The sequence below is a fragment of the Geotrypetes seraphini genome, chromosome 2 (assembly GCF_902459505.1).
Source record: "Geotrypetes seraphini chromosome 2, aGeoSer1.1, whole genome shotgun sequence".
NCBI classification, from domain to species: domain Eukaryota; kingdom Metazoa; phylum Chordata; class Amphibia; order Gymnophiona; family Dermophiidae; genus Geotrypetes; species Geotrypetes seraphini.
Window position 1 is genome coordinate 126637033 of NC_047085.1, and position 25096 is coordinate 126662128.

Below are 25096 nucleotides of genomic sequence, written 5' to 3' on the forward strand. Positions count from 1 at the left end.
CGAGTTTTCAGCCTTCATGTCTCTGAGCAGAGTTCTAAACAAAAATTAGTTCCTTATATGTATTGATGAACTAGTGGTGACTTTATTTCTGTTCTATTGACCTCTTGAGTCACTCGATAGTAGTTCGATTTGAACAAGTTACCCCTGCATATTTCTTTTTTGACTTTGCCTTGGATTGGGAGCATGGAATGTTGCTACTCTTTGGGTTTTGGCCAGGTACTAGGGATCTGGATTGGCCATTGTGAAGACAGCTACTAGACTAGATGGATCATTGGTCTGACCAAGTAAGGCTATTCTTATGTTCTTATGAAAATCTATGGGGAGATCTCAAATATGCAGCACATACAAGGAGACATAAGAATATTTCTAAACTAGAAGAATTAAGCAAGGGGGAGGGGTAGGAAAACATTCCTAAAGAAAGAATAGAAAGATTTATGTGGTTGCAAGATGTTTGGAAACACTTATTTCTCCCAAAGGAAGTACTGACTCCAAGTGTGCCCAAACTTTGAGAACTACCATATTCACTGTTTCCTTCTTTAGGAACTGTAAAAAAAGACAAATAGTACTGGCAATTATGCAATAAAAATTGCTGAAACATTGCCAGGGTGACCTTCAGCAGGAAACCTGAGGAAAATTTTGAAACAGATTTCTATATTCAGCAGTGCTATAAGTGTCACTTGTACTGCTCCAGATGCCAGAATAAAATATGAGCCCAATATTCAGAAAAAGCTGAGCTCCTAAATTTATTCCTTATTTTCAGCCAAGCTTAGGACCATAAGCTGCAAATTCATCTTTATTTAGGAGCCTAATGCTAAAAATCAATGCTAAACTTCTAACTTTTTCCTTACCCCAAACCCGCCCTTGCTCCCACCCACTTTTTATGCTCCTAAATTCTGGAATTTAGTGAAATTTTGAATATAATTTAGGCACTCAGCAATAGTAAATTCTCAAAGGGGGGGAAACAAGGGACATGGACATATGTGTGGCTGCATAAGAACTCCCATTTTATAAAATAGACACACAGACACCGATGTAGAGCAGAGGGGTAGTACAGTATGATGGTTAGAGCGGTGGTTTGAGACTCAGGGGATCCAGGATCAAACCCCACTTTAACTGTTTGTGCTTTTTTTTTTTGGGGGGGGGAGCCCTCTAGAGACAGAGAAATATGTGGAGGGTCATTTTCAATAGGACATCTAAGTCTGACTTTGAATGTTTTGAGAAAAATATCCAAAAATTGGATGGAGAAAATGTCCATTTTCGAACCTGCAAGATGTCTAATTTTTTTTTTTTTTTTTGCTTTATCGAAAAAAAAGTCTAAATTAAGAACATCCAAAGCGATCTATTTGCATATAGGAGGGGCCAGCATTTTTAATGGACTGACCACACAGACATACCAGCAGAGCAGTGAGGTACCCTAGGGGTCACTACTGTGAACTTCACATTAAGGGTACCAGGTGCACATCTTACCATAATAACCCTCTTACATTATATGGTGAGTTCTCAAAAAAAACAAACCCAAAAAAACCCAACCCAAAACCTACTGTACTCACTTGTCTACCACCCCAATAGCCCTTATGCCTGCAGGAGTCTATATGGCAGTGGGGTTTTGGTGGGTTCACACTTTCCACCACACATGTACACTAGGGCAGAGTAAGGTACTAGGGTTTAAGAAAGGATTGGACAACTTCCTGCTGGAAAAGGGGATAGAGGGGTATAGATAGAGGATGAATGCACAGGTCCTGGACCTGTTGGGCCGCCGCGTGAGCGGACTGCTGGGCACGATGGACCTCGGGTCTGACCCAGCGGAGACATTGCTTATGTTCTTACTAGCTAGGGTGGCATATGGGCCTGGATTTCCTTTTTTGCAGTCCGCTGCACTGCCCTCCAGGCTACTCCAGAGACCTTTTCATACAGATATCTAGGGGGTGGGAGGGGGTATGTAGAGGCCATATTTTCATCCCCCCAGTGGTCATCTGGTCAGTTTGGGTACCTTTTTGGCCATTTTTCATTTTAAAAACAGGTCTAGTCCAAAACGTCCAAATTGTGCTCTGAACATTTTGTAAAATGTTTGATTATTGCTGTAACCCAATAAACACAGTATGGTGTAAACAAACGATAATCACAACAAAACATTTTCACCAGATATAGTGCGATGGATGGAATCTTCACCAAGACCAGCCGATCCTCTGCACAAGACAAAGATAAGATAAGTAGTTTTTGCACTATTATCCAGTTCTTATTCACTGCATTGCACAGTCATTTTGAATTTGGCAAAAAGGAGGTTTTTGGATGCCCATGAGGTTTTGTTGGGGTAGACCTTAAGCCGTTGTGGCGGCTGTGCTGTGCCACATTTTCTGAGATTCTTTTCTTCCTTTTTTGCATTTAAATTAACTCGTGCAGGCTAAGATTGGTTTGTGTTTGCTGGTCTTGGTGATGATTCCATCCATTGTACTATATCTGGTGGAAGTGTTTTGTTGTGATTATTGTTGTAAAACATCCAAGTGCTAACTAAGCCAGCCCTAAACCCACATAAAACACACCTCTAATAAACCCCCTTAAGATCCAGACACTCTGCTGACAAAATGACCAGATGGATGTCTAAAAAATCAGTTTTGAAAATGCCTACTTAAGACGTTTTATCTAGTAAGATGTTCCAGTGCCAATTTCTGCCATCTTTTGGATGTCTATCTTTTTTGAAAATGAGCCCCCTAGTGTACCTAAATGTAATACCATTTCAATAGCCTTCAGAAGTGTAAGTGTCTTATGTATTCAGATACATATTCAGAAAATATATCAGTGTTCTCCCCAGAAATTTTTTCCAGCTGGGTGGGCGGGGTGGGGAAAATTAAATGTATACTATTTTTATTAGTTAATTATTATTATTTTCCAATGCTCGATATGACTTCCTTTTTTAAGGTTTGACACTTTACTAAATTTAAGAAGTATCCAATTCTAGAAGTGAATAATTAGATATTCACTCTCTTTCAAATAGTATAGAGGTTTAAAAAAGGGAAATGCGTTAATGAAGTCATTAGGTTCAATCTAACCATTTATTTCTGCATGAATTTAAACAACTAAAAAAAAAAGATAAATATAGCTCATCCAGTCATACAAGAAATGGCTGTACAACACCTCTAATAATGTTTTGATCACTAGGTTCCTTCCTGAGGTCTCACTGAGGATATGAAATAGATGCTATCCCCACTTCCAGACCTCTTCCACATAATTTATGCAGAGGTGTTACTGAGCCTTGAAGGGCACCTGTGTGATTGATCTTTATCTGCTTCTTTTTTATTTTGCTATACTCCTTATGTATTTTTAATCATCTATGGATATGTTTGTATGTTTATTGTTCAAATGGTTTTATTTATTTCCCAAAATTTATTTTTGTTATACACATTGAAAATATTTGATATTGCGTTTAAATCAAAATCTCAATAAACTTGAAACTTGAAACGAGTGCCCATGAGATTGTGGGAGGGTTAAATACTCAAAACTTAGAAGAATAACAATTTACTTAAAGTTTTTGCTTCGCCAGTTTTCTGGTATCTTTACATAATGCAGTGGTGTACCTAGCATATGTAACACCCGGGGCCCATCATTTTTTGGCACCCCCCCCCCCCATCTGTACGAAAAACATGATTTTTAGTAACAAGCCACACGTCACACATGAGTACCTAGGAAAAGGCAGCATCTTACATATTGCAGTGAACAGTACATCAATACACCCATTGTAAAACTAAACAAGCCAGACCAGCACAGATCAATCCTACACCGTCAATCCTAACAGAAAACTATGTCTTTCGAACACACAGAACACACCTTCACCTAATATGGAATATGTAATCACAAACTAACCCCTCCCTCTTTTACAAAACTGTAGTGTGGATTTTAGCTACGGAGGTAACAGCTCTGATGCTCATAAAATTCTGAGCATCAGAGCTGCTACCACCACGGCTGGTGCTAAAAAACGCTTCACAGTTTTGTAAAAGGGGGGATAAAATAAAAATACATAGACAAAGGTTAAATTGAACCAGCAAGAAGCTGGACTCTGCATACAATGCTTCACAGAAACAGTGACACATGTCTCCTAAAGCAATAAATAAATAGAAATTTTTTTCTACCTTTGTCATCTGTGGTTTCTGCTTTCCTCATCTTCTTGTAACTCTCTTTCTTCCATCCACTGTCTGCCGTCTCTCTTCCCCTATATGGCATCTTCTCTCCTTCTATGCCCCTTCCAGAAACTGTATGCCTCCCCCTTCCATCTCTCCTTTCACCCCCATTGGTCTGGCATCTCTCTCCTCGCCTTCCCTCTCCCACACCTCTCCTCTGCAATCCCTTTCCCTTTTTTCCCTCATTTCCCTTTTCAATTTATTTTCTGCATCTGTCTAGATTATGTTCTTACTACCCTCTCATCAATGTCCTTTTTTACTGTCTACCTAAAGCTTGCCACCTCTTTCCCTCACCCCTCCAGTGTTTCCCTAACTCAATCCTTTTCTCCCCATCATGTGTCCTCCTTTTATTTATCCCCTCCTTCCATCATGTACCCTCTTTCTCCAACCCTTCCATCTAGTACCTTCTCCTCTCTCTGTCCACTTATCATCCAGCATCTGCTCCCCTCTTTCTCTCCTCCCATTTCCTTCTGGCATTTGCTCCCTTATCTCTCCCATCTGCACTTCCATCCAGCATAGGCTCCCCACTACCATCCAATGTCTGCCCTTTCTCCCTCCATCCACCCCTCTTCAATCAGCATCTTCCCCCTTTCTTTCCCTCCAATATCCTTCCCCCTTATGTCTCTCCCCTTTCTCTGTAGATCAATTCCATCAGCACCACCCTTCCATACCACCCTGCCCCCTTTCTTTCCCTCCACCACTCTTCCATTCCAGCAGTCCTGCTCCTTTCTCTCCCTTCATGCAGCAAGGTCCCGCGATGATTGTAGCTGCCTGCTGCCAATCCACCCCACTCTGATGTACTTGCTCTAGAGCGGACTCAGCAGCCGCATGCTGGAAGGGCCCGCGATGACTCGTCTGCTGGCTCTGCTCTGGAAGAAGTAAGTTACGTTGGAGGGGTGGACCCGGGAGACGCAGGGAGTTGCGGCAAAGTCCCGCAATGACTGCGTCTGCCGGGTCCACCCCCTCCGACGTAACTTACTTCTTCCAGAGCAGAGCTAGCAGACGAGTCATCGCGGGACCTTCCTGCACCTTAGCGCGGATGCTGACTCTGCTGAAGAGAAAGTAAGTCAGTGGTAACGTGACCATTTATTTTTTTCATCAAAAGGGGACATCTATTAATTGACTGTGTATCCTTTCTTTCTTTCTGCACTCAGGCCCAACAATTGTCCCTTTCTATTCCCTCCCTCCTTCCTTCCCATGTCCTTAGTGCCCCCAGTGCCTCCTTCCCGTGTCCATAGTGCCCCCAGTGCCTCCTTCCCATGTCCTTTGTGCCCCCAGTGCTTCCTTCTTATGTCCCCCACTGCCTTCCAGATTTTGCCCACCCCCAAAGCCAGTCAGCTCTGCCAACTCTCCATTTTTTTCTCTCTGTCACCACCGCATCCCCTATGCTCTGGCATCTCTCTCTTCTCCTTTCTTTCCTTTGCACCCCATAGTCTGGTATCTCCCCTTCCCTGATTCTCTGGCATCTATCTCCTTTCCTTTTCTTCCATCTTTCGCTCCTCCTCCATGCTCTCACATCTCCCCCTTCCTTTTCCCTTAGTCTGGCATACCTTCCTCCTACCCTCCAAGCCCTGGCATCTCCTTTCATTCCCTCCCTCATCTTCCTTCTCCCTCCAGCTGGGTACCGCAACACTCTTCCCTGCAGCTCTGGACTTCCCCACAATTGCCATGCTTCGGTTCCTCTTCTTCCTTCCTCCCTTCCCCCCCCCCCGCGGGACCCTGCGGCACCATCAACTCTTACTCCCTCTAACGTCGGCCCTGTAGCTCCGGACTTCCCCGCACCTTCTCCTCCCCCCCCCCTTCGGATCACTATTATTTTAAATGTTATAGCCGCGGAGCTGTATCCATCAGTGGAGACGTCTAACCTCGGCCTGCCCCGGAACTCTTACTGCAGCAGCCGCCCGTCTAGGCAGGAACAGGAAGTCACTGTTGCAGTAAGAGTTCCGGGGCAAGCCGAGGTTAGATGTCTCCACTAATGGATACAGCGCCGCCGCTATAACATTTAAAATAATAGCGATCCGAAGGGGGGGCAGGTGTGGGGAAGTCCGGAGCTGCAGGGCCGGCATTACACCAATGAGACCAAGGGGCGGATCGCCCCCCACTTAATACGCCACTGATTGCGGGGATCATGAAAGGAGTCATCGCTGCTGCATCTTAGGCGAGCAGGGCAGACCACCACCGCCGCCGCTTCCTCTCACCTCCGCTCGAGTGAGCGACACCAGAAGAAGCATGAGCGACGCCACTGCAAATAGTGAGCGATCGCTCATGCGCTCACCTTAGAGGGAACACTGGGCAGGACCTGGCAGTGAGGAAAGCCCGAAGCAATCAAGAGCAAGTTGTAAGCTGACCTGTCTCCTATAGCGAACCCATGCTCCGGGGCGTGTGCATGCCGACTTCCCTTCTCTTCCCCCCTCGGGACGTGACTTCCGGTTTCAGAGAGAAGCGGCATTCACATGTTAGAGCCCCGGAGCATGGGTTCAAGTCGCTTGCTGGCGTTAAAAACTAAAAAAAAAAAAAAAAGTCAGGCTCCTGCGATTCAAGCTGTGCCGAGTCAGCCCGGTAAATCTCCAAACCGGTGAGAAGGTTTTTTTTTTTAATGTTGAGCAGAAGGCAGCAGCAGCAGCAGGATTGCCATCGAGATTACAGCCGGGCGCTCATCTAAATTAGCTGGGCGGAGCGCCCGGCTGAAAGGCCCTGAGGAGAACACTGTATATATTCAGGTATTTTTTCTGGCACCAGAGGGCTCACAATTAAACATAATTTAAAAAAGAGCTGAAGTGGTATTTCAATCGTGGGCCCCTTGGGTCTCAGTCCGCTGCACTAGACATTAGGCTACTCCTCAGATTTGCATTCTGCTCTGTTACGAATGTCCACAATACTGTGGAATGGCAGCCGGCATCGGCTCCATTTGTGTACCTTTAACAGCTCACAGAACTTCATCCTTCTCAAAAATGACCCTTACTCCTGTAAATATCAGCAACTAAATTTATTAGGACAACTATATCTGGGCTTCCCATCGTCCACAGTGCCTTAAACACAAAGGAAAATCATCAAGGTCTCTCATTAAATCTGAACCCATTGGCCCTTTAAATTCCAATACACTCAGCCAGTCAGCATAGTTCAGGATTAATCCTCTCATTTGTCTTCAGGATTGCCCAAATTACAGTGCTTAGTTCCATGAAGGCAAGTTCCCGGCTCCAAATAAAAAATAAAAGTCTGATGCCTACTCCCTCTAGCCAGCTGGCCCACCTCTTCAAAATGGGTAGGCCTTCCCCTTCCCGGTGCTTCCTGGGATGCACCAGGGGCCTGAGACTCTGATTGGCCAAGTTTGTTTAAGGCCCCTCCTATGAGTGGGACATAATGCTTTGAGGGTTGTGGGTTCAAACCTCATGCTGCTCCCTGTGACCATGGGCAAGTCTCTTAATCCTCCACTGCCCCAGGTACATTAGATAGATTGTGAGACCACCGGGACAGATAGGGAATATGCTTGAAGTATCTGTATGCAAACCACTTTGAGTTTGGTTGTATAACTACAAAAAGGCAGTATACAAGTCCCAATCCCTTTCCCCTTAAAGTTGTGAGAATCTGGGCCTTAGTGAGAAAAACTCCTCTTAATAAAATCAGCTTCTCTCTTCTGTGGACAGACTTACTGCCACTCATCTACACTCAGTCTTACGCCCCTTTTCGTTTTCTCCCTCAAGGGATTCATCCACAAGGGTTTTAGGAATTTCCCTTAAAAACCTATTCATTATTAACCATGCCCCAGTTCGCCTGTGAGAAAAATGCCCATAGGTTCCTCCAGGAGAGCTTCCCTGTAGTAGCTAGGCTGCCTTTCTCATTCTCCTCTCCTACTCTTGCCAGCTCTGAGCTCTTAAAATCCCCTCAAGCTTAGTTCCAAGGTAAAACCTCAAAACATGGAACAGAATTGGTGGGTTTGGTTCTGGAAGTGCTTCTCAAGCATACTGTTTTGGGGCTAGCCAGCGCTTCCTCTTTTCTTAGTTCAGTCCTGCTTTTTCTTCCCCTAGTTGCAGTCCTGTTTGAATTGGGCCAGGCTCTGCAATATGGGAAGCTACGTTTTTCAGCCCATCTTTCTGAGGGATATGGAGGAGGGGAAAAGCTGCAGGTGCTATTTTTGAGTCTGTTTCAGCTCCCCATTACAATACCTGAAGCTGCAATAGAGGCTGGTATCCCTTGCCAGTTTTACATTCAGGGGAGACGGAGGGGGCAGCAACTACTGGGTTTTAAGAAGGTGTCATGCCTTCCCTCCAGTGTTCAGCTGCTCAATCACAGCACCTTTCTATAACTTGGATGTGCCAAGTAGAGAATGAAACGGGGACAAATTTGTCCCTGTCCCTGCAGAAACTCAATTTCCCCGCGAGTTTTGTCCCTGTCCTATTCCCATTCCTGTAAGCTCTGCTTTAACCACACAAGCTTTGAACACTTATGATTATATAAGGTTGAAGCTTAATTCTGAAAAAACTGTTTTTTTCTGGCAAGCCCTAATGAAAAAATTCAGGAAACAACTATACAATTGAAGGGTCAAAGTTTCGAGATAGTGTCAAATTTGAAAATTTTGGGAATAACTTTGGATCGTAGTTTAACTTTTAGGAAGCATACAGATTTATTAATTTAAAAAAAGTTACGCATTATTGTGGAAATTGAGGACCATCAAAAAGTTTTTTGATATGGAATCCTTTCGGTTACTGGTCCAATCTACTGTATTGTCCACTTTGGATTATTGTAATATTGTTTATTTGGGGCTACCAAAAAAGATTTTATTAAGACTCCGATTAGTTCAGGATGTTGCAGTTAGTTTGATTTTTGGTCTTAAAAATATGATCATGTCAGTCCTTTTTATGCCAAACTTCATTGGCTGCCATTTGGGGCCAGAGTGTTTTTTAAGTTTGGGTGTACCTGTTCCAAGGCGCTTTTTGGATTATTGCCCTCTTACTTGGTTTCCTATTTGAAACTGTCTTATTCAATAAAATGTACTAGAAATTCAGGTATGTTCATCTTCTCTACCCCAAAGGCCTGTCGTTATAAGACTTTTTTGGACAGGACATTGGAGTATCAGGCTGGGAAGATGAACTTCTGGTTAAGCCCATTGATTGCTCAATTTTACTCTTACTTTACATTTAGGAAATTATTAAAAACTTACTTATTTGATAAACAAGAATGCTGATTTTTAATACTCCTGATGAAGTTTTTAGTTTTTAAAATATTTTTAACTCATGTTTTAATTCATACCAATATTTGAAATTGTATTTTAACTAATGCTGTATTAGACTGATGTATGTAATAGCACTTTTTTGGAACTGTATCTTGTGCTGAAATGTCTCAATTGTCCTGTTGTGAACTGCCTAGAACTGTTGGCAGGGTGGTATACAAGAAAATAAATAATTATTATTATATTATTTTAAAGTGCTTGAGGCTTGTGCAGATGAGAACAGAGCTTGCAGGAATGGGGCAGTGACAGGAAAAGAACTCTCCAGAATGGGATGGGACAATGAGTTCCTGCAAGGACAGGGTAAAATTTATCCACATGTCATTCTCTAGTGCCAAGTACCAGAGTACTAAATAACAATGTCCATATTTTTAGATATGGACATCCCTTCCCCTTCTGTGATCAAAGTTGGATGTCCCAAATCGTACCCCCTTGCCATAGAGATGTTCTACAATTAGATGTCCATATCCTGCCTTTGTAAAATTATTGTTGTATGCTGTTTGTTTTGTTAAGTTATCTTTATGTTTAAAGGTGGGTAGGATGGAGTTTATGACCTGTCATTTAGGAAGACACGGGGGTCAGGGGAAAAGGTAGAAATGGTAACTAGAAACCAACAAACAGCTTCAGCCTTTCCAGGAAGTGATATAACAAAAACCCCTGGTGAATCACAAAATCAATCCCTGGGAGTAAATGCAGTGAATAAAATCCACCTGAACAAAAGGCCCTTAGCTCCTCCAATCAGAACAAAGGACTACTATTTCTGTTCAGTCCAGTGACAGTGTAGTGCTTAAAGGAGGAGACTACTGGACTACAAGAGGATGGAAATTGAGATATAGCAGAGTCTTCCTGTGGATGGAAGAAACCTGAACATAAGAATAGCTTTATTGGGTCAGACCAATGATCCATCAAGCCCAGTAGCCCGTTCTCACGGTGGCCAATCCAGGTCACTAGTACCTAGCCAAAACCCAAGGTGTAGCAATATTCCATGCTACCATGGTACCTGGGTCAGAAGCTGATATCTGAACTGCAAGGAAGTAGGTACCAAAGATTATTACTTGATGAATTGCTTGATCCCTGCCAGCAGGTGGATGTAGCTAAGAGGAATAAGCTACAAGTGAGGTAGCAGAAGAGCAGGCTCTTGCAATAAGCCTGGCCTAGTTTACGTGTGAAGGATTATTGCAGCATAGTATATGTGCAAATCTGTTTCCACTGAGAAGGCAATCTTATAATCTAGGCACTAACATTTATATAATTATCAACAATACGAAAAATACATGCATATTTCATATGATCGGGTTTGGGGGGGGGAGGTTGATACAATAAGTTTATGTATGTAGCTGGCATTTTTTATGGGTCCTTACAGAAGTAGAACTGTATTCTGAAAAGTTAAAAAAAAAAAAAATCCATCCCACATGTACTAATTCACCCAGTTCCAAAAGTGAGATTTTAAGTCAGCCCTGGATCTCACTCAGTTAACCCTATTCTGATGCATTAAGGGACCTTCAACGTCGATTTCAATAAGTAGAATCATGGATTATACATGCTACGTTGTTTTAGGATGCAAGTTGTAAACCAGGTCTGATCAAAATGTAACTTGGCAGCTCTGTCATCCTCAAAAGTGAAGACAAAAGAACAAAGTGGATGAAGTCAGGGAAGGCAGGCGGACTTCAACTCATTCTCATTTCAAAACATCTGCTCTCCAAATCTCAATGTATTTGGACTGATACTGCATACGCAACACTACAAAGCATATGGGAAACACTTAAAAAGATAAATGTGTAACACTCTGAAGGAAACGTGGGGTAGGGAATATAATAGAGACACAAAAAGAATCTCTGAAACAAAGGGAGGATTAATCTAGGGAAATATTTCTTTAAGGCAAGGGTAGTGGAAGCATGAAGGTGGTGCAGGTGGAGACAAGAACCATAACTGAATTCAAAAAAGCATGGGGAGGGCCAGTAATGCTGAGAATTGGTATGGATGGACAGATCAGTTAGGCCATCATGCTCTATGTATCTATGTTTCTGAGAATATGCATTATTTATTAAATAGGTGCCAAAATTGAACAGTGTCTATGACTGGCCACTAGATGTCACTGTGCATGTTTTACTAAATATGTTGTACCTCATCCTGCTATATATGTAGCTAAAAGCCTTTTACATGCACTAGAAAGACTGGCTCTGCGACAAGGAAAACAGATAAAAATATTGGGTTATGGATTTTCCCACAGAAACAACCTGCTTCAACTATTTCCCCAAACAGATCACAGTTGGGACACAGCAGCTTTAGTGGTACCTTCTGAAAGACAATAATGCATCTGAAAATCTACAAAATACATACAGAACAGGGGAACAGAGCTTTTTGCATCATGCAATTACCACTGCCCTTGAACACTGCCACATCATTCTGCTTCACACAGATCATAAACACATCACCAGGCTGCACTGCTTTAGTTTATTACCTCATGATAGCCTTTCTCAGCTTGGAAAAGAGATACGGCTGAGGGGAGATATGATTGAAATCTACAAAATCCTGAGTGGTGTAGAATGAGTACAGCCTCATGATAGCCTTCTTCAGCTTGGAAAAGAGACGGCTGAGGGGAGATATAATTGAAGTCTACAAAATCCTGAGTGGTGTAGAATAGAGAATGACATAGTGCCAAAACTCATCACCGTTCCCGTCCCCGCGGATAACCACAGGAAATAATCCCATGTCATTTTCTAGTGTCTATTTCAACCTCAGTCCTTCTACACCAGCATTCTTCAAAGCAAAGCTTGCGGGTCAGTGGTTGTGCCCAATTATACTCTGATTCTTCCCTCTCTCCTTAAAGAATGACATGAAGATGGTTTCCCGCAGTTATCCGCGGGGATAGGAACAGTGATGAATTTTGTCACCGTGTCATTCTCTAGTGTAGAATGAGTACAGCCTCATGATAGTCTATTTCAGCTTGGAAAAGAGACGGCTGAGGGGAGATATAATTGAAGTCTACAAAATCTCGAGTGGTGTAGAACGGGTACACGTGGATCGATTTTTTATTGCATCAAGATTTACAAAGACTAGGGGACACTCGAAGTTATAGAGTAATACTTTTAAAAGAAATAGGGGGAAATACTTTTTTTCACTCAGAGAATAGTTAAGCTCTGGAATGCGTTGCCAGAGGATGTGGTAAGAGTGGTTAATGTATCTGGTTTGTAGAAGTTCCAGGAGGAAAAGTCCATAGTCTGCTGTTGAGTCAGACATGGGGGAAGCCACTGCTTGCCCTGGATCGGTGACATGGAATGCTGCTACTATTTTTACTTGATGAATTAATTGCTTGATCCCTGCCAGCAGGTGGATGTAGCTAAGAGGAATAAGCTACAAGTGAGGTAGCAGAAGAGCAGGCTCTTGCGATAAGCCTGGCCTAGTTTACGTGTGAAGGATTATTGCTCCACAGTATATGTGCAAATCTGTTTCCACTGAGAAGGCAATTTTATAATCAAGGCACTAACATTTATATAATTATCAACAATATGAAAAGTACATGCATATTTCATATTACCGGGTTGGGAGGGGGGGAGTTGACACAGTGTGTTTATGGGTTTTTGCAAGGTACTTATGACTTGCATTGGCCTCCATGAAGACAGGATACTGGGCTAGATGGATCATTGATCTAACCCAGTAAGGCTGTTCTTATGTTCCTGAACAGGAAAAAGTATACCCTTAACTTTTATTTCATTTCACTTGTTACTATATACGAGTCTGCCTATTAAAGCCTTTCTAGGCAGTTCACAAATTAAGCATACAGCATATCACAATGCATCATAAAAAAACTGCAAAATTACAACATTCATATCAAATAAAGATATCTAGAGACAGGAATAGGTGTTCAACTGATCACACATAATTGGAAGAACCATGATAGGATTAATTACAGTTTTTGGTGGGTAAATGTGTGTACCACATATAAATATGAAAGAATGACTGCAGAACGTTTGGGGACTAGTAAGTCCTTTAATGATGTATGGAGTCCATTGACTACTTTTGTTGCATTACAGTAAGGGTCATGTTTCTTCCCTTTTCATTAGATTTCTTTACACATCCAGGGAGGATGGGTGGGTGGGTGGGGGGAGGGAAATCTACTTTGAGGAGTTAAATTATTTAATTACAATATTGTAATCACATCATATGTATTATTGTATTAATAATTAAGATGAGGATGGGAGAAAATGACTGTATAATTGTATAGTTAATAGTGCGTTTTATGCAGTATTTCTGATTTACCAACTGTATTGCACTATCAAAGTTTGAAAATCAATAAAGAATTAAAAAAAAAAAAAAAAGATATCTAGAGACAAATTAAATCCAAACACTTAAAACCATAAATAATGAAATCGAAATGCCTTTAAAAGAGTCTTGCTTTTACTTTCTTTCAAAAAGCAAAAGATTTGGTTCATTCCTTATGAGTACATCTAAGTGCAGCTCATTCCATAACTTTGGTCCACAAACTGAAAAGATTCTTGCCTAGTTGACACCTTCCAAACTGCTTAATAAGTAGGTATTTCTATAAGACTACCGTACATAACGAAGATTAAAGATTGATAGAGGACAGTTTTACAAAACTTTCAATTCAGAACACATGAGGCCTGTACAATTTTCATTGTTCTCCCCAAGAGCTTTGAATGTGCACACTGCCTAGATGATTTTACAACTGAGTAGTGTGGTCCAGACTTGTACCTTTCCTTCATGCACTGGCTTCCTGTTCCTCGCACCCACAGTCTAGCATATCTGTCTTTCTTCCTGCCCATCCCTCACCATCAGAATCTCTCCCATTCCTCCCTTCCCCCAACCATTCACTTGCTATGGGTTGCTAGTAGTGGAAACAATGAATACAAACTTCCTTTGGCTAGCCTGGGGCCGTCCCCCCAGTAGCGTACCTAGCATATGTAATACCCAGGGCCCATCATTTTTTTGACAAACCCCTTCCCCATCTATATGAAAAACATGATTTTTAGTAACAATCCACATGTCACACAACAAGAGTGTACATAGGAAAAGGCAGCATCTTACATACTGCAGTGAGCTGTGGCACATCAATACACCCATTGTAAAACTAAAGCCAGACTAGTAGAGATTGATCCTGCAAAGTCAATGCTAACAGAGAACCATGCCTTTCTTACACACAGAAAACAGAAAACACCTTTGCCCAGTATGAGATAGGTAATCACAAACCCACCTTTTAAAAAACCGTAGTGTGATTTTTAGCACAGGCCATGGCAATAACAGCTTTGATGCTCATAGAATTCCTTTGAGCATTAGAGCTGTTACCGTCGTAGCCTGCGCTAAAAGCCACGGGGAGGTGGTAAAACAGAAATACGTAGACAAAAGTTAAACTGAACCACCAAGAAGCTAGACTCTGCATACAATTCAACACCACAGAAACAGTGACAAGAAACTTCATTTAAGGAATGGAAAAGGTCAAAAACGGATGAAAACTGGAACAAGCACAAACAACATCAACACAGGTGCCATAAGGCGGTAAAAGGGGCCAAAACAGACGAGGAAAAATAGCCAAGGAGGCGAAGAACTTCAAGCCGTTCTTTCGATATATTAAGGTGAAACGAGCCGCAAACGAAGTGGTGGGACCGTTGGATGAACATGGAATAAAGGGAACGCTAAAGGAGGACAAAGCAATCGCTGACAAACTGAACACATTTTTTGCATCTGTATTTACCGAAGAAGATGTACACAGCATACCGGAACCCATCAGGCTATATGCTGGAAACGAAGACGGAAAGCTGACAGGATTGACGGTCAGTCTAGAGGAGGTATGTAGGCAGATTGATAGGCTTAAGAACGATAAATCCCCGGGACTGGATGGCATCCATCCGAGGGTCATCAAGGAACTGAAAGGGACCATAGCTGAACTGCTTCAACTAATAGCCAATCTGTCGATCAAATCGGGAAAGATTCCAGAAGACTGGAAGGTGGAGAATGTTACACCGATCTTCAAGAAAGGTTCGAGGGGAGATCCGGGGAACTACAGACCGGTGAGTCTGACCTCGCTACCGGGAAAGATGGTAAAGTCACTGATAAATTCTTTGACTGGGCAACCAAAGAACTGGATAAGACTGGATAGCACCTCTCTTCCTGCTGGACTACTGTCTACATCTTAGTATTACTGTATTGTGCTGATTAATTTAACCTTATTAAGATTAGGAATATTTGACTAGTATGGAGAGAGCCTTTGGATTATATTGTATGCTTTATTTAGTGTTTGATTCTTATAAGTAATGAAATGTAATAAGAATATGTAATAAACAGGTCTCTTGTTATCCTAATTAGAATAATTGACTATTAAGACTAAAGTACAGAAATGCATAAGGGATAGGCAGGAGTGGGGAGGGTGGGTGGGAATGAAGACTGAGCCTGACCCTGCTATGCCTACCAGAGACTAGCATAAAGTTCAAGTTTAAAAACTTATAAAACTACGGAAACTAGCTAAGTTTGCTCTTTTAAGATCTTAATTGTCTTTATAAAGAAACCTACAATTTAGCTTTTACCTCAAGATTATCAAAGCACAGAGTAAAATAATGTATACTTACCCAGAGAAATGTCCTCCTCTCCTCTCCTTATGGCAAAGAACAGAAACTAACCTTTTGTTTGTTTGTGTTAAATAGAAAGTTTAAATACTTGAAAGGTCTTACTACAGAACCAAATTTTTTCCAGAGAAGGGAATATGGTAAAACTAGACGACATAAACTGAGAACATACGAATAGCCTTACTGGGTCAGACCAATGGTCCATCTAGCCCAGTATCCTACTTCGCGGAGGCCAATACAAGTCACAAGTACCTGGCAAAAACTCAAATAGTAGCAGCATTCCATGCTACTGTGCCATGTTTGTCTCAACAGCAGACTATGGACTTTTCCTCCAAGAATTTGTCCAACCCTTTTTTAAAACCAGCTATATTAACTACTCTTATCACATCCTCTGGCAATACGTTCCAGAACTTAACTATTCTCTGAGTGAAAATATATTTCCTCCTATTGGTTTTAAAAGTGTTACTCTGTAACTTCATCAAGTGTCCCCTAGTCTTTGTAAATCTTGATGCAGTAAAAAAATCGATCCACTTGTACTCGTTCTACACCACTCAGGATTTTGTAGACTTCAATCATATCTCCCCTTAGCCGTCTCTTTTCCAAGCTGAAGAGCTCTAACCTTTTTAGTCTTTCCTCATATGAGAGGTTAGGAGTAATGTTAGGAAATTCTTTTTCACGGAGAGAGTGGTTGATGCCCTCCTGCAGGAGATGGTGCAGAGGAAAATGGTGATGGAATTCAAAAACGTGTGGGATGAACACAGATGATCTCTAATCAGAAAATGAAGGATATAAATTGAAGAACTAAGGTCGGTACATGGTCCTATATATGGCAATTTGGTTTAGGATGGGCTGAGGAGGCCTTTGACGGGAACTCCAGTAATTTGGAACACGAGGACGGTACTTGGCAGACTTATAGTACCAGGCGGACTTTACAGTCTATGGCCCAGAAATATCAAAGATAAAAAATAATTTAATTATAAATTTATAATGCTTGTAACTATTGGGCAGATTGGATGGAACATTCAGGTCTTTATCTGCTGTCATTTACTATGTTACAGTGTCTAATCTACCATATTTCCTTCAACATTGCTGGGTCATTACAAGGTTGCTTTTATTCCTGTCTACTAAACAAAACTTGCTGTCAGCCAATAAAGTAGTTTCTGCTGTTTCATAAACTGAGAATCAAAAAGCTAATTGAGATAGAATGTCCTAGCAAAAATTTTAAAAAAATTGCTCAGTTAATTCAGTGGTAGGTAAGATAAACAATTTTTGTGGAGCTCCCTTTTTCCATCCTAATTTTGTCCAAGCCCTGAAAAAGAATTTCAATTACCGTAATGTTTTTGAAAGTCCTCCAGATCCATCACACCCACTATCAAGAATCTAAATAGTACATTAACCTGCTATTCTGATCTTTACCAAAATCTCACTGCACAGATGCATGCAGGCCACTGATATAGTATGAATAAATGAAAAGTGAACTCATGGAAGTAGAGCATTAAAACTAAAGGGTGTGACTAAAGACAAATACACAATTTCATCTGCCAAATATTTGGAAAAATTGTATTAAAATATGATAGCACAACAAGACCTAGGATTAAACATAGAAACATGATAGCAGATAAAGGTCAAATGGCCCATCCAGTCTGCCCATCCACAGACACCCTTATTTCTTCCTCTCTCTAAGAGATCCCACGTGCCTATCCCAGGCTTTCTTGAATTCAGACCGTCTCTGTCTTCACTACTTCCTTCGGGAGACTGTTCCACACATCTACCACCCTTTCTATAAAAAATAGTATTTCCTTAGATTACTCCTGCGCCTACCACCTCTTAACTTCATCCTATGCCCTCCATTCCAGAGCTTCCTTTCAAAGAAACACAGAAACATGATGGCAGATAAAGGCTAAATGGTCCATCTAGTCTACACATCTGCAGTAACCATTATCTCTTTCTCTCTCTGAGAGAACCCACGTGCCTATCCCAGGCCCTTTTGAATTCAGACACAGTCTCTGTCACCACCACCTCTTCTGGGAGACTGTTTCATGCATCTACCACCCTTTCTGTAAAATGGTATTTCCTTAGATTACTCCAGAGCCTATCACCTCTTAACTTCATCCTATGCCCTCTCATTGCAGAGTTTCCTTTCAAATGAAAAAGATTCGACTCATGCTCATTTATATTACGTAGGTATTAAACGTCTCTATCCTATCTCCCCTCTCCCGCCTTTCCTCCAAAGTATACAGATTGAGATCTTTAAGACCACATACCATTTTAGTAGCCTTCCTTTGGACCGACTCCATCCTTTTTATATCTTTTTGAAGGTGCAGCCTCCAGAATTGTACACAATATTCTAAATGAGGTCTCACCAAAATCTTATACAGGACATCAATACCTACTTTTTTCTACTGGCCATACCTCTCCCTATGCACCCTAGCATCCTTCTAGCTTTCACCGTCACCTTTTCAACCTGTTTGGCCACCTTAAGATCATCACATACAATCACAACCAAGTCCCGCTCTTCTGTCGTGCACATAAGTTCTTCATCCCCTAAACTGTACCATTCCCTCAGATTTTTGCAGCCCAAATGCATGACCTTGCATTTCTTAGCATTAAATTTTAGCTGCCAAATTTCAGTCCATTCTTCAAACTTCGTCAGGTCTTTCAAATGAAAGACTCGCTTCATGTGCATTTACGCCTTGTAGATATTTAAATATCTATCATATCTCCCCTCTCCCGCCTTTCCTCCAAAGTATACATATTGAGATCTTTAAGTCCGTCCCCATATGCCTTATGAAGAAAACCACACACCATTTTAGTAGCCTTCCTCTGGACCGACACCATTGTTTTTATATCTTTTTGAAGGTGCGATCTCCAGAATTAAGACTGAAATATATCCAGTAACCAGGGCACCTGGTGTTCTGAGGATCCCAAATAGCACTGTTGCTATGAAATGAGAAAGGCAGGTTAAGCCCACATACTTACAATTGCATTTCTTCTGTACAAATCTCAGCTTGCATGCAGTTCGGTACGTAGACAATCGAATACGATCCAAATCTTGGGCTCCTAATTGAAGAAAAAATATATGGACATATTTAGTTTCTTATTAGCATTTAGTTTCTTATTAGCATTAGTGAAGGATACCATATTAGCATGCAAAATAAGGTACATTAATAGGAGTTATCTGCCTAATCCAAACTAAGCCTATAGCTGTGTTATTATTTTAAACAAAATACATTCATATGTGAAAGCTAGAAAGAAACATCATTGACCAGCAATTTCAAGATTACATAAAGCAAGACTCTCTCAAAGCCCAGAGAACTTCACAAGCTTCTCACTTTCCAAGACCCTGTGCAGTGCACCTATAAGTATGTACCAGAAGTTGCCATATTTGGACTCTTTAATTGAGATTGTGAGGAGGTTTTTTTGATTTTTGTTTTCATTTTCCTGTACATTTTTTTGACTGGCTAAACAAATTAAATTTTAGATACATTGCACATTATGGAAATTTTTTATGCTCTGAAGGAAGCATCCAGTCAGCTTAGATCCTGAGAATACTTTTCCCATTTTCCCCTCTGTCCACCAGAACCATCATTTGCTGTTCTGTGTGCTAAACTGGATTTTTTTGTGTAGGATTTTTCTCAGAGGAGCCATAGACACCTGGATTGAAAAATAATCACTTGTAGAACCTACAGAAGAGGTCCAACAACATACAGAATAGTGACAATAAGAAATTAACACAGGATAGAAATGATAGCAATAAGGGACTTCCTCAATTCTGGCAAGGCATTGGCTCTAGTTAGTTTATCTTTCATGCTGTTTAGGTATCTGGACAATCGGAGTCTTAGGCCAATCTGAGTGCATCCCAGGATGCACTGGGAAGGAGGCCTAAGACTCCAGTAGACCCAGATACCTAAGGCCCCTCCTATGGGAGGGGCTTTAGGAATCTTAGACAATCAGGGCCTTAGGCCCCTCCCTGGTGCATCCCAGAATGCACCAAGAAGGAGAAGGCCCACCATTTTGCAGTGGTGGGCCTGCTGACAGGAGGGAGTGGGTATCACCCTTGCCAGCCATCAGATAAAGGTACGGGGGCATTCTGGGGCTGGCAGGGGCATCTTGGGGGATAATAGGGGGATCTTGGGGGTGTCAGGGAGTTGTCAGGGTGGAATCGGAGAGTCTCAGGGGCATCTTGAGGGTTATAGCTGAACTGCTCCAACTAATAGCAAATCTGTCAATCAAACCAGGAAAGATTATGGAAGACTAGAAAGTGGCGAATGTTACACCGATCTTCAAGAAAGGTTCGAAGGGAGATCCAGAACACTATAGACCGGTGAGTCTGATTTCGGTACCAGGAAAGATGGTATAGGCGCTGATTAAGGACTACATCATCGATCACCTTGACGGACACAAATTGATGAGGACCAGACAGCACGACTTCAGCAAAGGAAGATCTTGCCTGACAAACTTACTGCACTTCTTCGAAGGAGTATATGGGCAGATAGACAAAGGTGACCCGATCGACATTGTCTATCTAGATTTTCAGAAGGTATTCGAAAAGGTTTCACATGAACGTCTACTTTGAAAAATTGCGAGCCATGGAATGGAGGGTGATATACTCACGTGGATTAAAATTTGGTTGGCGGATAGGAAACAGAGAGTGGGGGTGAATTGACAATACTCATACTGGAAAAGCGTCATGAGTGGCGTGCCGCAGGGTTCAGTGCTCGGGCCTGTGCTCTTCAACATATTTATAAATGACCTAGAAATTGGCACAATGAGTGAGGTGATTAAATTTGTGGACGATACAAAGTTATTCAGAGTAGTGAGGACACAGAAGGATTGTGAAAACCTAGAAAGAGACATAAATATGCTCGAGGAATAGGCCGCGAAATGGCAAATGAGGTTCAGCGTGGACAAGTGCAAGGTGATGCATGTCGGTAACCAAAATCATATGCATGAATACAGGATGTCTGGTGCTATACTTGGAGAGAGCCTCCAGGAAAAAGACTTGGGAGTACTTGTGGACAAGTCAATGAAACTGTCCGCGCAATGTGTGGCGGCGGAGAAAAGGGCAAACAGAATGCTAGGAATGATTAAGAAGGAGATCACAAACAGATCTGAAAAGGTTATCATGCCGTTATACCGGGCCATGGTACACCCCCACCTGGAATACTGCTTCCAACACTGGTCGCTGTACATGAAAAAGGACATAGTACTATTTGAAAGGGTCCAGAGAAGAGCGAAAAAATGGTTAAGGGGCTGGGGGAGTTGCTGTTCAACGAGAGGCTAGAGAAACTGGGCCTCTTCTCCCTTGAAACAAGAACACTGAGAGGGGACATGATTGAAACATTCAAGATATTGAAGGGAATTGACTTAGTAGATACAGAGAGATTGTTCACCCTCTCCAAAGTGAAGAGAACGAGAGGGCACTTGCTTAAGTTAGAAGGGAAAAGATTCCGTACAAACGTAAGGAAGTTCTTCTTCACCCAGAGAGTGGTGGAGTTCTGGAACGCTCTCCCGGAGGCTGTTATAGGGGAAAGCACCCTTCAGGGATTCTAGACAAGGTTGGATAAGCTCCTGCTGGAACAGAACATGCGCAAGTAAGGCTAAACTCAAATAGGGCACTGGTCTTTGACCTAAGGGCCGCTGCATGAGCAGACTGCTGGGCACGATGGACCACTGGTCTGACCCATGAGTGGCAAATCTTATGTTCTTATGTCAGGGTAGAGTCAGGGAGTGTCAGGGGTGGAGTCGGGTAATGTTTGGTGGGGTTTGGAGGATCATGGGGCCAGTGGCAGGAGGAGTGGACATCCTTCCTGCCTTGGACTGTGTTGGGAGAGTTCGCCATTGCAGCAGGAGGTATTGGGCACTCCTCCTGCTGCAGACATTCAGAGGGGGGCTTCAGGGTCTCCAGCAAGAGGGAGGGGGCAAACCTCCTGCCGGCTGACTTAGTGGGGGGAATGGGTTCCCTGCTGCAGCCGCTAAACTGATCGTGGCAGGGAGATTCCCTTGCTGTGATCGGCTCAGTGGCCGCGTCTATTTGAAATGTAAACCAGCATTTTGCTGGCCCACATTTCGGGCGCCTATCGCAGTCCTAGGGTGATGCCTAGAGCTGCATAAGCTTGCCTAAGGCCACTTCCAGGTGAAACCACACCCACACCTAGTCTTGGGCAAGCTTAAGAGTCCCTATGCATCTCCCTCAACAGCAACAGACACCTATGGTATAGGCGGCCCGCCTTACGGTGGTTTTTAAAACAAACAAACAAACAAAAAAACACATCCCAATTGGCTGGTCTGACAGTGGTAGACACCTACTGCTGCCTATAATCAGGATGACATTTATAGAATTTGGCCCAATGTATTGGGCCATTTCTTTTATGAAAAATATTTTTGAATTAACATTAAATTGTATCATATTAATTCTTATTATTTTTGGTTATGTGAAAGAGACTGCAGAGAGAGGCATATAGGTTTTGGAAAGACATAGTATATCACTTCTATTGTGTCTGCCATTAACAAAAACAATATGGTTATCTTCCAGGCTATAATCCAAAACAGCCCATCTTCCATAATGACATCGATGATCACAGTCCAGCTTTGCTGCTTGTCAGCAGAGCATTAAATTATAATTTAAAACAAATATTTGGATGGTAGTGCTGCCCGGAACAAGATCATGCCAGCAGAAGTAAGAAAAGCCAAATAGAAATTCTCTTGTAAGAAGAGAAAAAAAAAAATAATAGATGTTTTGTAAGGCAAAGTTTAGGATACAATAAGCAGGCTTCATTCATATTAAATGTTTCTTTTGCCAGCTACAGTGGAACATTTTAACCTATATGCCATTTAACACAAATGATTACTGTGGCTAATCCCCACATGCCAAAAAAACTAAGGGGCCCTTTTACCAAGCAGCATTAGAGCCTGTAGTAGCTCCAATGTGGGTTTTTCTCACTCATTGAGGCCACTTTTAGTGCTCCTGGTACATGGCAGCTTTTTCTATTTTTCTGATAATGGCCATTTGCTAATTTTCCTGTTACCGTGTAAGCCAAAATCTTACTCAAGACTCTGATAATGTCACAAAGAACACTGACAACATAATCTACTCCCTCCTTCATCATGTGGTGACAGGCGTCTCCCAGTTCCGAGGGACTAGTCCGCAATCTTGTATGACAGGCCCTTGCCACGAAGGAGGCAGCTGCTGCAGCAGCTTTGATTCCCAAAGCCAACGTTTCAAATTGTCTTTTCAGGATCACTTCAGCGTCCTTCAGCATCACTCTTCCCTCACTAGGAAGGTAGGTGCGCTTAGTCACTTGCTTAACTGTGGAATCCACTTTCGGCTGTGAAAACAGAAGTCCAGAGCAATAAGATAGAGCTTAGACATAGCTTTGGCCACCTTTAGCGAGCCTTCAGGTGACTCTCTTTGGTCAGTGACCAAGGAGATGATGTCTGAGTGAGCAGGAAACAAGGTCATCTGTGCATTAGTGCCGCTCATAATGGAGCACTGAGAGGTGGAGGGCTGGTGAGTATTGAGATTCAACGCAGAGAGGGTGTCAGAAATGATGTGAAATAGAAGCTGGTTTGAAAAGGCGACACACTGAACGATCATCACCAGGATCTACAGCTGCTCCTGCCTCCTGACCTTCGAAGCCCGAAAGGGATCCCAAATCATCCACAGATGCAGAGGAGCCATGTGATAATAAGGGCATGGAAAGAGACTTCCAGTCATCCCAATTCTGCTCCATAGGGTCACTGACACTAGAAGCCAGTGTGGTTTGAGGCGGAGACTCCTGTTTGGGAGATAGAGGCAGAGCCGGCGAGCTCATACACACTGCATATCTTCCCGGGCCCATTAAGTAGGTTTTCCATAAAAGGTTGACAAAATTGGGAAAGCCTGGCGCTGGAGGCCCCTGCAAGACCCCAGGTGCAAGATGCCACCACCACGTCCTTGTGTTTTGCTCCATCGTTGCTTGTGGGCTCTGAGCAGGATCTCTTCCCTGCAGACCGGGCTTTCTGGGGTTTTTGGGGTTCCAAAGTCCTGGAGAACTGATTAGAGGCTGATCCAGAAGCTCCCACCCCTTCCTCCCATGCCCTGCGGAACACGCCCACTCCTCAGCCGGTAAATCTGTGCAAAAAAATGCAGGAATTGGAGCTAGACTGACCTGGGGCATCCATTACAGATGATCCCTACCAAAAACGTGGGGTTTTAAGGCAAAAAAAAAAGGACTTTGAAAAGAAACCCCCACTAAAATTCCAAGATTGCCGCTGCTAGAAAATCTGTGCCAAAAGAAGCCCGTTGGAGCTTAACTGAAAAACAGAAAATAGCGAAACAGGGGTTTTGGAGGTGGGGGTGCCTAACCTCCAACCCCAGAAACCCTCAAAACTGGGTTTATCAGACACCCCTCCCCAATTTCCCCATAGGGAATAATGGGAGTACTCAATGTGACTTCTGATGTCTATCAGCTTGTATCAGCTTGCATGCAGGGAAAGGATTTCTGCCTCAGAGATAGCCAGCACAAGTCCACCAATGGAGATCTGGTTGCCGGTCGGGAGGACCCCGATTATGGACTCCCACCCCTAAATCTATACAATGCACCGGGGAGAGAAACTTCACAGCTGGCTTCCTGATATCCAAAGTGTTGTTACACAGGGGCCTCACAGCCTGCACTCAAGCCTCTGATAAATCAGCAAACAAGCAGCTCCCAGGGATACAAGTAGCTGAAGGGACACAAAACAGGCATACTTCAAAGGTACTCCAAGAAATTGGCTTTGGAGCAACAGTCCACCCATACAGGATTGCGTCCTTTCCCCAGTGGAATAAGCCCAAGAAGGGGACCTCTGAGCACCGAAGCCACACAAAAAATTAAAAGACTGACAGCAAAAATATCCGAAAACAACAAAAAGAAGCAGAGCATTTTAGAACGTACCTTCTGAGTTCGCTTGCAGAAGGAAAAACTGATGAGGGAGCTGTTCTCCTGTGCAGAAGGGGGGAGTTCAGAATTTCAGCATGACACTCTTTTAAAGATTCACAACTAATGGGAAACAACAGCTATTGCACAGAATCCTATATCTTCGCTACAGAAATTACCTTTAAGATCCATCCGCAATAATTTTGTTTTTTCTTTGTTCAATTT

General features: G+C 42.6%; 1 protein-coding gene across 10 annotated transcripts in view; it reads right to left on the reverse strand.

Annotated features, from left to right (window-relative positions):
- DTNA (dystrobrevin alpha) overlaps window positions 1-25096 on the reverse strand; it is a 597879-nt gene that overhangs the window by 237246 nt on the left and 335537 nt on the right. For all 10 annotated transcript variants that reach the window (XM_033933728.1, XM_033933727.1, XM_033933729.1 and 7 more), the window contains one exon: window positions 18954-19034. In XM_033933728.1, coding sequence (XP_033789619.1) covers window positions 18954-19034 — 81 coding nt within the window. The remainder of the gene's footprint in view (window positions 1-18953; window positions 19035-25096) is intronic.